At 41.6% G+C, this 13,039-nt stretch overlaps 1 protein-coding gene across 1 annotated transcript in view; it reads left to right on the plus strand.

Moving 5' to 3' along the window:
* Positions 1-13,039, plus strand: part of si (sucrase-isomaltase) — a 60,679-nt gene that overhangs the window by 20,192 nt on the left and 27,448 nt on the right. The window contains exons 16-23 of the mRNA XM_076735047.1: positions 609-725; positions 3,094-3,248; positions 4,012-4,096; positions 8,109-8,165; positions 10,884-11,008; positions 11,635-11,723; positions 12,303-12,352; positions 12,847-13,023. Coding sequence (XP_076591162.1) covers positions 609-725; positions 3,094-3,248; positions 4,012-4,096; positions 8,109-8,165; positions 10,884-11,008; positions 11,635-11,723; positions 12,303-12,352; positions 12,847-13,023 — 855 coding nt within the window. The remainder of the gene's footprint in view (positions 1-608; positions 726-3,093; positions 3,249-4,011; positions 4,097-8,108; positions 8,166-10,883; positions 11,009-11,634; positions 11,724-12,302; positions 12,353-12,846; positions 13,024-13,039) is intronic.

Raw genomic sequence — 13,039 nt, forward strand, 5'->3', positions numbered from 1 at the left:
GTTCTTCAGTATACAAACACACACACACACACACACACACACACACACACACACACACACGTATGCTCACCAAACAAAGAGAGACAGAAAGAGGGACAGCAGGAGAAATGGGATTTGGATCTATTCCCCCCATTGAGACTGTTTTAAAATGTGGCCAGTGGTAAACCATAGAGAGCAATCAGTCTCCATGGACTGGCCTTTGACTGAAGTCTCTTTCTTGGACTCCATTGTGTAATTAATGTAAATAAAGAGCACTGCCCACATCTACTGTTTGCCAGTAAATCTTGACTGAATTGAGCCGACATCAAGACAAGACATTTTAAAAGACAAATATGAGGCCAGCGATCACATCAGTGCCACTTTTCTTTTACCACTGAAGGAGATTTGTGGACCTCAGATTCATCTGTTTTCTTTCTGGGGGTGCCTGGACTGACATTTGTAATACACTGTACATCGAGCTACATTACTATTTTCAGTTGGAATCTACAGCATCCTCTCTGAGTTTGTCACTGTGGGATTCCAATACACTGAATTTAACATTTAAGATAAGAGAAATATACTGTAGGTTCTTGCTAAATGTCAAGCTGTCGTGCCCTCGTGCCTTTCAGATCGGAGCCGACATCTGTGGATTCTTTGATAACTCCACTGAAGAGTTATGTCGTCGCTGGATGCAGGTGGGAGCTTTCTACCCCTTCAGCCGGAACCACAACGCTCAGGGCTACATGGTACTGTAAAGGCACTTTGTTCCACAATTCTTATATTAGACTGTCACTTTTAGATTTATGTATCACACAGCCATTGTTTGGTCTAAAGTGCTGCAGGGTATACCCTTCATTTCATAACATTGCATAGGTGTTATGAACTGCAAGTGGTTAAAAATAGAAACGTCTTTCAGTATCCATGGAGATTGTCATCATACCAGCACCAGCACATCTGTGTTATCAAACAGGAGCAGTGGGACCTCTGATTTTAGGTTTAGCACTGGGGATGTAAGCTGTTGCAAATCATTATAGCTGCAGTGGGAACTGGAACATCTGAGCCTGAAGTAAAACGCAGCACAGGAGCTTAGTGCCAGACTGATGCTCATCAAACAGGTTGAGATTTTACATTTTAGTAAAAGATAACGTTAATGTTAAATCATGTTAAATTACTATAATATTGTGTGCCATATGGTGGATACATGGCTAACTTTAAATATCAAGGCAATTTCAGCCTCAGTGGCCCCACAGGCATCAGACCCATAACTAACCTTTGAATGGGGAGTGTTATGCCCCTCCGCTCATACACTACACCACCTCTTCCACACCAGCTGTGATGTCTGGGTGTATGTGCAGCATGTGATGTGTTTCCCAGTGTTTACTTTGGGTGACAAATTGTGTGATGATGAGTCAAAGTGTACCCGTTCTACACCTGTCAGATTGGCTCCAAATGCTTCAGTGGCCTCGTCTCAATCAGAGCCTGAAGATATGTACCAAGATGACTGGACCAGTCGTTGACGAGTTATGGCCATTTCCCTGATGAGTCCCACCTCTTGTGAAATTTTTGGTTAATGGTGGCCGTGTTTTTCAACCGATCTAGCTCATTTTTAACACAAATGTGAATCGCAGTTCTACGATGCCATAGAACCCATTTTGGTGCTGATACAGTCAAAATCCAAAAAGTTCCAGGCATTTTTGTAGAGCACACTGAGCTGAGCCTGTGTTGAATTTAAAGTCAGTTGGACTTAAAGTGTGAAGGGCGTGGCCTTTCCAGAATTTAAATTTTGGGCCTTTATTACAGCACCACCATCCGGCCGATTGGGCTCATATTTCTTGGGAAACACTTGCACATGATGTCCAGTTATTGGCCTGAGTTGCGTGTTTCTAGCTCATTGCAGTTCATGGTAATTTGAGCTGCTGTGGCAGAAAAACAACAATAATATTAAACCAGCATAAACACAGTGGGGTTTTGCCCCTTCAAGGCCTGAACCCAAATAACGATAATTTGCACTATAATGAAGATAGAGTGATATTCATGTTTATCTGTAACAAGCACACTATATAATTAAATGTCACATGTCAGATCAGAGCAAATGTCACAGCAATACAAAGGAAAAGCACCCGCTGGGCCTACAACAGTGTTTATATTGATGTTACATACTGAGCTATTATTGTAGATGAACACAAATAACGGGAGAAAAGTCAGTCTCGAGTGTTGAATAGCGTGAAAATTGATGCTCTCCCAACATCCTCCGTGTGACATTTCCATGCTCATCACTGCTGCAAAAATAGCACAGCATTGAGGTATGGAATGGAGGGGGTTGAGGAAGAAATGCTGTGTGTTGGAAGGAGGAAGTTGGGGGGGGGGGGGTATTTGCTGGAGGACAGGGACATGATGATGATGAATTTGAAGTACGATTTCCACTAAACGAGACAGCTAATGTGTGACCTTTGCTTTGCCCTAATCATAGCTCTCATCACATGGCCATGCAGGCCAGTCCAAACACACACACCACACACACACAGACACACACACACACACAGACACACACGCACACACTTCTCATCACACTCTCAGAGGTGCTGAGGGCATAAATGATTAGCCAGATGAGAGGAGCATGGCCTGTTAGCAGCTAATCACCCTCTCACTCTCCACTATCATAGAAATTAAATCATACTTTGGTTTCTTTCTCACACACTTTTTTCCCCCTTTATTTCTTTCTCTCACGTTCTTTTTTGCTCTTTCTCTTTGCAAACTCTAGTCTTAGATTAGTCCTATGTAAAGTCAATTTCCATTTTAATCATTATAAAAAAAGGTTAATGTGCAGTTATAAAACATGAATAAATTAGCAATGTTTAAAAAAATAGCCTCTGTCTTTCTTCCCTCCTCTCTGTCCTCTTCACACCTTTCTTTCCTCTCGCCTCAAGTCTCTCTGTTGCCCTCATTCTCCCTCAAACTTATTCCATCCCTCATTCAAACAAGTTCTCTCTGTCGTCCTCTCATCTTTTCCTCTTTTCTTTCCCTGTGGATAAAAGACAAATCTTGATTTTCTCTCCATCCTTTTTCTCTCTTGTTCATCAACCCCACCCATTTAATCCATCTTTCTGTCTCCAGCCCCAGGATCCAGCTTTTTATGGCAACGACTCATTGCTGGTGAAGAGCTCTAAACACTACCTGAACATACGTTACACACTTCTGCCTTACCTTTACACACTCTTCTACAAAGCCAACACCGCTGGGGAGACTGTTGTGCGTCCTGTCATGCACGAGTAAGTCATTCAAAATTATTTTAAGTAATACCAGTTCAGTCAGAGAGACTTGCATCAAGGAATCAACCCTTCATAGCAACCACTTATGCAGTTACATTTGAGGGAAGGGCTGTTTCCTTGAGGCTCTGTGAGCCCACCCCCCAAAACAGAATGATTGTTTCCCACTGAATAAGTTTTAGGTGAGAGTGCATTAAACCCCCATTACTACAGAGCCACTGTGATCCGCCATCCTGAATCTATGCAAAATGGTTGTTGCAATTTCCACTGAATGCTAGCAAAGCCCTTCTCATCTGTGAAATAGCTCCAACAGTTTGCCTCAGATGAACATTTAGCACAATGCTAATAATTATATTGATACACAGGAAATATCCTACAACTAAAATGTATGTAGAGAAACGCATTTTGCTCTCCTCTGTGCAAAATGAGCATTGAGCAGAACTACTCATACCAAAGTATGAGTAAGGTATTCTCTGGTGATCAGCTGAATAGCATGCATGAGGTAATGGAAACCCCAAAACAAACTACAAACTCAGAGGGAGAAATATTCCCAATATTCAAATGATCCTTTTGGACATTAGCAACAAGGTAAGCACTTGCCTGACAACGCTACAAGAAATTAGCTCAACATCAGGATAGCAAACAGGTATTTACTGACTGAGCAAAGATGGACATGGTGGTTTTACACAATGCATGTAGCCCAAAATTTTGTTAGCCATAGCATAATGAAAAATATATGATCTCTTCTATACTCTTCGCTCCTCAGGTTCTACTCTGATAGCAACACCTGGACAGTGGACCGTCAGTTCCTCTGGGGAAAACACCTGCTCATCACACCTGTACTCGACCCGGTCAGTTAACACAGAAATAAACAAACAACGCATACATATATGAACACGCTTTGGTCCTTCAAATGCATGTGGTCATTCAAAATGTACTTGCATGTACCACATTGTTATATCTGGACACAGAAAGTATCATACAGTACATACTGTATCGGAATGTACATGAAGTACACAGAGAAATGTGTCTTGCAGATGATGTAGATGAGATGATCAGTTCCTCAAACACACACACACACACACACACACACACACACACACACACGCACACACACTGACCTCCACTGGGAAAACATGACATGGGATTTTCTTTGTTGCCCTCCCCTCTTCTCATCCCTCTTTCTTCTCTCTTTCATATCCTCCCTCTTTTCTCTCAGCTCTAATGAGAGCACTGACCTCATTACTAGCAGATTAGAAGTGTAGATAGAAGTGTGTATGTGTGTGTTTGTGCATGTTTGTCTCAGTGTGTGTGTATGTATGTGTGTGTGTATGTATGTGTGTGTGTGTGTGTGTGTGTGTGTGTGTGAGTGTGCCCCTGTGTGTACACGTAAATGTGTGCGCCTGTAAGTGCATGTGTATGTGTGTATATACAGCGATTGCGGTCATGTCAAAGTGGCCTGATTAATAAGCAATTTAGCATGGCCTCTTGTGAATTACAGAATAGTGGAAAGCGAATTGGATTCATAGTGGGGCTGGGGATAAAGTAACTTCAATGAGTGTGAAAAGTTTCCAATAGAAGTAGCGGAGGGTTTATGCTTCTAGTGCCTCAGGGTTCGAGCTGCCCTAAGGGTAGGGAAAATGAAGGGCCATAAGGTGACTATGCAGGTTGTTATTTTTGTGAATCCGAAAGACAAACACAATAAACACAAATAGCTGTCAAAAGTGCACCTCATTTGGGCCCTTTCAAGGCCAGAGGCACAGCTCAACTGTAGTGCAATCGGAAACAGGATAGGATAAAAAGAAATCCATTATCAGAGGGTGTGTTTGGAGTCAATTATGATCAGCCTTTAAAAGCAATGTGCTTTGCATCAAAGTGCCCTGATAATTGAAGAGAGGAAAATGTCCGCAATAGAAATTATGAAGAAGAAGAAATACGGCCTTGCATGTGATGGGCCACAAGTGCCATGAATGAATTGACAGCACATTCAATAAACTTGTTTAGGAGTTTGATCAGATGTGCACTCACCGTGTTGCCTCATATGGGAATTCTTCGAGTGCCAGTGAAAGCAAGGGACAGCTTGGTCATAGTTGGCCATCTAATAGCCAACCCCCGACATGTACAGAGGAAGCATTCAGCCCAACAACTCTCACCTTATGCACCGTGGCACATTCTGACAGCTCAATGTTTAAAACCAGTCATTCACAAAACAGCCACATGTACAGTATATCAGTGGAACGAAAAACACAAGTTGTTTTTGTTTTTTTTTCTCTGCTTGTGGGAGTTCAAATGTAAAATCAATCTGGCCAACATATCACCCGCAAACAGCATTTGTAAGCTTTTGAGCAACATTTGTTCATATGCCCAGAATTTGGGTCAAACCAAACCCGAGCAAAACACCAAAGATGCACCATGCTGATTGATCAATGCTGACAAGACCCCATACTGAACCTCCCCTCCCACTTCTGCAGACTGAGGTTCATGATGGGCAGAGAAATACCAAAAAAGTACAAGTTAGCAAGAAAAGAAATCTGACAAGTTCCCACTGACAACTAGTGTCAAGATGGTTTTGAGCAATGTGAATCATTTACATCGAGTACTGCACACCTCAGGGCGATAATGTAACCTCCATCTATGTGTGGAAGGCTTTGTGAAAGGATTATTTTTTCAAGTTGTGGCTTCATGTCTAACTGAGACTAACTGCAATTTGTGATTTTCACCTCTTCTCCTCTCACATATTATGTTAGAGCTTTTTCCTCCTGGGATGTCTGTAAATAACTCCACACTACGACACATAGTCTGTTACATTTTGATGCGAAAGCCTTAATCTGCCATACAAAAGTAACATAGCAGCGCGCTGCAGCACACTGACACAAGCTTTAGAAGCATTTCGGACCTCTGCTCTGCCACTTGAAAAGGATTCTTTCCAAATGACAGATCCGATGTGGCTGAATATTCATCTTTTGTGGTGACAGGGTGCTGCTGAGCTGTGGTGCTGCGGTTTAAGCCAGGGTAAGGGCAGGCATTAAGAACACAGATCTGTTACAGAAGCATCAGGCTGTGAAGGGCCACATGAAGAGATAGTGTCAGCCACTTGTGTAAGGTCACAGGCTGATCTTTAACAACCCCTCACATCCTACCTTCACTTTCCTTTTTCATTATTCTCATCTCTCTCTCTCTGCCTCTTTCTATTTATTGCTGTCCGCCTGCTTCTCCCTTTCTCTAATGATGCTCTTGCTCTAACATTCAGATCAGTCGATGCGTTAACCTTGATCTCTGTGATAAACTGGGGAGATCTCCTGCACTCTCTCTCTGTCATCCCCTCTGGTCTTCATCCATGCTTCCACTATCCCTCCTCTTGCCCATTACTCCCTTTTCTTTTTAGCTCATCCTTTCATCAAACGTTGGCTCCCTTATCTCATCTGCATTCTCTTAATCAGCTGCTGTCAACTCAAACTTGTGATCCCATTTCATTTCATCCCATCCACCGCCCCCCCACACCACCCCCAGCCCCTCCATCTCTCTCTGTCTCTGTGTCTCTCTCTGCCTCTCTCATCTGCCTCAGCTACCATCTGATCATTCTGCCAGTATGAATCCTTTGCCCACCTGATCAAATCTTACCTTATGGCTAACTGAGCTTCAGTACTCCAAATGAGGATATAGGCCTCACGCCTTGTCCCTCTCAGTCACCGTTAGCAGCCATGCTAAGTCCTGCAGTCCCTTCCCATTTGTCAGCGGGGTGAGTGATAGGCACCGCGAGCAAATCAGACACCAGAAAACGAGGAATAGGGGGAGCATCAATTTCCCCAGGCTGTCATCCCGCAGGCTGTGCAGCAGTTGTGACAGGTGATCTGCCTCAGATTGCAAATGTGGCCCCCAAAGAGGACATTATGTTATCTAATTTAGTTAGCAGGCCATCGTAGCAGTATGTGTCTGTCATATTTTACTCTTTCTTTGTTTCAAATGCACTTTTTGGGTGTTTTGCTTTCCTCTATTTAATAATCTTTTGTCCTCTCTTGCTTGTTCATTTGGTCTTGGCTTCCTGTCACCCCTCTTCAGTGTTCCTAATAAAGGGCCCCAGAGGGCCACAAAATAGGACATGCTGCTGAAGGGACAGAGAGAGAGAAAGGAAGTGCAATGTTGTTGCCATCGGTGCCTTTGACAAAGGGCCCTGCCCTACACAGCTGACATAGTGTGTTTCACAATTGGGTCTGTTCTGAGAAGGACCTGTGGTTCGCTCTTTCACTCCCTGTGTTTATCTTTCTCTCTCCCTCTGTTCTGCCCTGTCAGAAAGAGCAAGGAAGTGACAACGCTATCAAAGGCTTGACGCTTTTCTATTGATTGTTCCTGTCTGTCCACCACCTTAAGCCATCAAAGGGTGTCACCTATCTGTCGTCGCTTGATGCTGTCTTTTCCATCATCTGTTGCACCACAGCACTCTAGTCTGAAAATGTCATAAGGGCTTTGTGGAAACTTTATATCAGATGATAGGCAGTTTTAAAATAACTCTCCTTGATGAAAATGTTTTATCTGCTTCTTATTTATTATTAAGTCACAGTGATTTATAGCAGCAAGACATATCCATGCTTCCTTTGTGGTGTATTGTAGTTTCTCTCCTCATGTTTAGCCTTGTAAGATTAAAGTGTCAGGATTGGTGCAGTGCGCTAAAGCAGGTGTTACTGGCTCCAAACACAAATCAAACACAGGCATGCTTTCACACAAGACAAAAAAGTTGACATCTTTTGATACCTTCTGCACAAATCAGAGACATAAAATGTGTTAAATGCAAACACTAAAACATTTAGAACAATGTTTTAATATGTACATGTATGAAGAAACTATTTGTGTCTGTGTTTTCTGCAGGGTGTGGACACAGTGTCTGCATATATCCCAGATGCTGTGTGGTATGACTATGAGACGGTAAGACTATTCTGCTCTCTTTAAATAGTTTCCTCTTCAGATCTGTCACAACAGACATTATAAATAGTGCAATAATTGTAATTATGATAATCACATCTGTTGTTGTTGTTGTTATACCTTTACAATAATTCACATACTTACAGCAGACATTGCAGACACTTCAGCTTGTCCACTTCAATTGTTGCTTCATTATATTCTTTTAGAGATTAAAAAGGAACAATACAAAGCGATGGTTCCTCCAGGTGAAGCGAATGTAACATGAATAGCATTCTTGTCAATGTTATGATAGCCATAAATTTCTTCCTAATAGGCAATGTGAGAAAACTCAATTTATGTTTGAATTAGACAGCACAGTGTAGGTGTTTCTTATGTTTTTTCCCCCATCCAATTTACATACATGAAGAAGAAGGAATATTAAAAACACCTTCCAAAATAGTTCAATCCGATTCCAAACCGCGAGGCATGAAAATTACCATAGAGTTGAATCAACATCTCTCTGATAGTCTTAAGAAACTGAACATCACAAGTTTCATGAGTATGATAAACAGTAAAAATGGGATGACAGATAGGCTAAACAGGATTAATTGCAGGGTTATTGTATTAGAATGCAATGGATTGTGCAGGTAGACCTAATTAATTGGTAACATAAACATGTGGTGCAAATGGGGGCCATATCAGTTTTATGTTACATTAGTGGAAATACACAAAAAACATGTATCACATCAAAGTCTTTGCCTCGAGTTCTTTGTTTGAGACGTCAGTGATAACAGAGCAAGAGGGAGGACAAAGATAGAGTGAAAGAGGGGACAGGGAAGAGAGGAGAGAGACTATCTCCCTGACAGAGAGATAAAAGAGGTGTTGAGCTCCTCTGGGACCTTATTTGGGCGTCACTGTGGCGATGTAAAGCGCCCACTGATCAGATGAACGATTAGATTGGCTGTCTTGCCGCCGGCCCCTTGTTCTGGTTGGTCCCCTGTGATTATCTGGGTAGGAGGATGGAAGGGTGGGGTGGGGTGGGGGTGTTGATGTAGTGAAAATGACCATGAAAAACAAGTTACAGAAAGAAATAATGGAAACACATGGAGGGAAAACAAACGGAATGAGAGTGGAACAAAGAGAAAGTGGGGAAAAGAAGGACAGAACATGACATGGAGAGAGTCAGGAAATACAGAGATGAGAGAGAAGATGGGGGGGGGGGGAGGACTGGCCAATGAGGAAAGGAGAGGACAAGGGTAGAGAAGACCTCCTTAAGGCAGACAATGAGGGGGTGATAAGATCTGAAATTGCTTGTAGACGCTCCACTAACTCCAGCCCACACACTCGCCCATACTCTACTGTACTGCATAAAATGGTACTCACACACACATAGTTGTGTTTCCATCACTTTTGGGGACATTACATTGACTTACAGGACATGGACTTTCTTGAGACTTAATCCATAATCCTAACACTAACCCTAAGTCTTTGCCCTAAAATGTAATGATTTAAATTATGGGGTCTTGCATTTTGTCCAATAAGGCCCCACAATGCAACTGTGGGGGCCTGAATGTGAGTAATACACACATGCAAAATCTCTGTCATACGCATACCTCCATGAGAACAGAGGAAAATGGGATAAAAAAAGAATTAGAGCACCACAAGAGAGAATAAGAGGACGTGGAGAAGGAAGTAGGTAGAAGGAGAATGAGAGGAGATGGAGAGAGGAGACTTTTAAACTGTTTTAGGCTGGTCTGAGGATTCGGTCCTCAGGGGATCAGAAATTAACTGTGCTCTATCGGGGCCCTCGGAGAAATGAATGGAGGGGCAGAGAAAGACACAGAGACAGAGACAGAGAGAGAGAGAGAGAGAGAGAGAAATTGTCTTCTCATCTTGAATAAGTGCTTCTTAGAATTTCACATTTTATCACTACTATGCCAAAAAAAAATGAAAAATACATGTGGCATTGTGCTCAAGTCACTGCGTTTTCCAAACTTCCATGTGATCAAGCTCATCGCCCAGAATTGGCTAAAGTTTATACAAGGTCATGCAGTGTTTTCCTATTAAACTGATGGTTTATATTTGAAGGGTCAGTCACAACAATATATTTACTCACTTAATGTACCTCCAGTGCCATAGCTGTGTCGATGGGACTGACTTATTTACTTAGATTTACAAATCTCCAAGACTCTCCTTAATTAAGTCACTGTGATCATAGGGACTACTTTTTTCAGGAGAAATACCTCCAATGAAAAGTGTCCACAGTGAGGTCCATGGAGTATCGAGAGTAAACAAATGACTGAAAACCGTCTGCGTGGCTCGATGCCACGGCGGGTGGGCGGGGAAAAAAGCTGTCTTGTAAACCGATCTTTTTGATTACTTTTTGAATTAAACATAAGCACCGGAATCTTCACTCAACAACTGATGCAATCAGGTTCAAGAATCTGTTACTTCTAGGAGTGTAATTTATAGCTGAGGGGGCCAAAAGTCATCATCTGTATCTTTAGGTTTACCAGGCTGCTGTAACTCAAGTCAGTATATTATGCTTAGAAAAAGTCAAGCTGCATTGCTGAGACAACAATTTCATGCAAGCCCAACGCCAGTATTTTCCAGCCTAAGCTCACGCAAAAGTACGGACACTGTTGTAACCTTGCAATAGACAGCGTGGGGATTGTGTTGTACCAAGAGCATCACATGAGGGAATGTAATTCAGTTAATAGATTCTGTTGTCGTACCATTCAGATGGAACGACTCCCAGTCCGCAAACACCTGTATAATATGAAGCTACCAGGTGACAAGCTTGGTTTACACATCAGAGGTGGGGCGGTCCTCCCCACGCAGAAACCTAACGTCACTACCACATACAGGTACACACACACAAACACACACATTCAGTACCACACCACCTCAAATTATGTTGAAAGATTTCCACAAGCTATTAGTAATTACATGTTATGTACATTCATATTCTATGTAATCTATTTCAACCTAAATTTTATACTTTTTTGCTGTGATTTGATGCTTATCCTTATTCTACTCTATTTTTACCAAGATTTTAATACTTTATTGTGTGGTTTTATGCATTGTCTTTATGCATTGCATTTTATTTTCATCTTTATTATTATCATCACATGGGTTTTATTCTCCATTTTCTTTAACATTAATTTTTTTTTAATCTGTTTTTATGTCCATTCTGTCTTTTCTATGTAAAGCACTCACTTGGTGCATGTGAGTTCTATCTCATAAAGCACTTTCAGTTTATTTTTACTATTATTTTTATTATTATTATCACCATCATGCACACATTCACAGAAGCATGTACATAGAACAACAAGTGTTTGTTGCACATAATCAGAAATATATCAAAATGTGTATCCTATTCTATTTGCTGCATGTGCACAGATGTATTTGGTCATGGTTTGATTCATTTAGTTGTACCTGCATGTGTGTATGGTGTTTGTACTATACCGTGTGTTTTTGTGTGTGTCTCCAGTCGTCTTAACCCCATGGGTCTGATTATTGCTCTTGATGAAAGCCAAAGGGCAGCTGGGGAGCTATTTTGGGATGATGGAGAGTCCAGAGGTATAGTGTGCAAATGTGCTGGTGTGTGTGATACAGGATTATCTGTATGATGTTATTCTCACTCATTACGTTGTTTTATGAGCATCAAATTGAAGCTCCTATCTCTTTACAAGTACAAAGCATCACGCCAGTCAGTGGATGGGTCTCCACCCACCTGTTTTTGTAATTGGCTGAGGTGGAAAAGTTGGTGTATCCTTAGATCAAAATATGATAACGTTCAATACAGATAGATTTATCTAAAAAAATCATGACTTATATGAAGCATGTGACTGGAACGTCCACTGAAGACATGGGGAAAAAAAAAAAAAAAAAAGGTAGACGAAAACATAAATGCCATGTTTCTATCCTGTTTTCTACACTGCTCTGCTCACTGTTTGAGTTCTTTAACTGACGCTCATGTACTCGATGGATTTTGCCTATTTTCTCAAAATTCGATTAGAATTTGTTCTGGATTTGGACGGAAGCCAAGCTCGCGTGAATGTTCACACAGTGTCAGAGCTCAGTTCTACTTTACTGTGTAATTGTGCTTCAGTTGTGTCAAACTGCTGTGACAACATCCGCTCATTTTTCTATCCACAGACACAGTTAAAAATGGCACCTACATCCACTACAGTTTCACCGCTGTCCGTGTAAGTTTCCCTCACACACAACTACCATCTTTTAAATCCACATATTCCCTCTGATATGAATTCAAGTTGAAAATTAAAAAAAAAAGCCAGAGATTTTAGACTTTCCCATTCCAGAAAAGTAAGCATGATTGATCCATGTTACGTGGCTGAAGCATTGTTGGATCAAGTACTTCACAGAGCACTGAGGACTGCCTTGCATGTTTAATGTATGATTGTGAATAATTCTTCCTGTATATTAGCATTACACTGAGACATGGGATTTACAGCCAGGGAATCTATTGGAAAATCTGTTTGACTGATGGATGTTTTGAGAGTTTATAAACTGGCTGTTTATGAGAACAGGAAGTAATACGAGCTGTGACTTCAAAAAGACCAGAAATGTTACGTGCTGCAGAAAGTAAATTTAGCAATAATTTTTAAGTTTGACAGCACGCAGTAACTTCAGCAGGTTCAAATTAGGCATGCATTATAATTATGTGTCCTTTGCCTTGTAGGGAAAACTGACAATGCAAGTGACCCATGCTGGCTACAAGGACCCAAACAACGTGACGTTTGACAGCATTACTATCCTCGGTGTCCCTTCTGGACCCTTCTCTGTCTCTTTCAAAGGAGCAAATGCAGATAACACAACTGTGCCTGAAGAAAACATGCAGTACGATATCGACAAGCAGGTAAACACCCATGTTG

This window comes from Chaetodon auriga, chromosome 7 (genome assembly GCF_051107435.1).
Source record: "Chaetodon auriga isolate fChaAug3 chromosome 7, fChaAug3.hap1, whole genome shotgun sequence".
NCBI lineage: Eukaryota > Metazoa > Chordata > Actinopteri > Chaetodontiformes > Chaetodontidae > Chaetodon > Chaetodon auriga.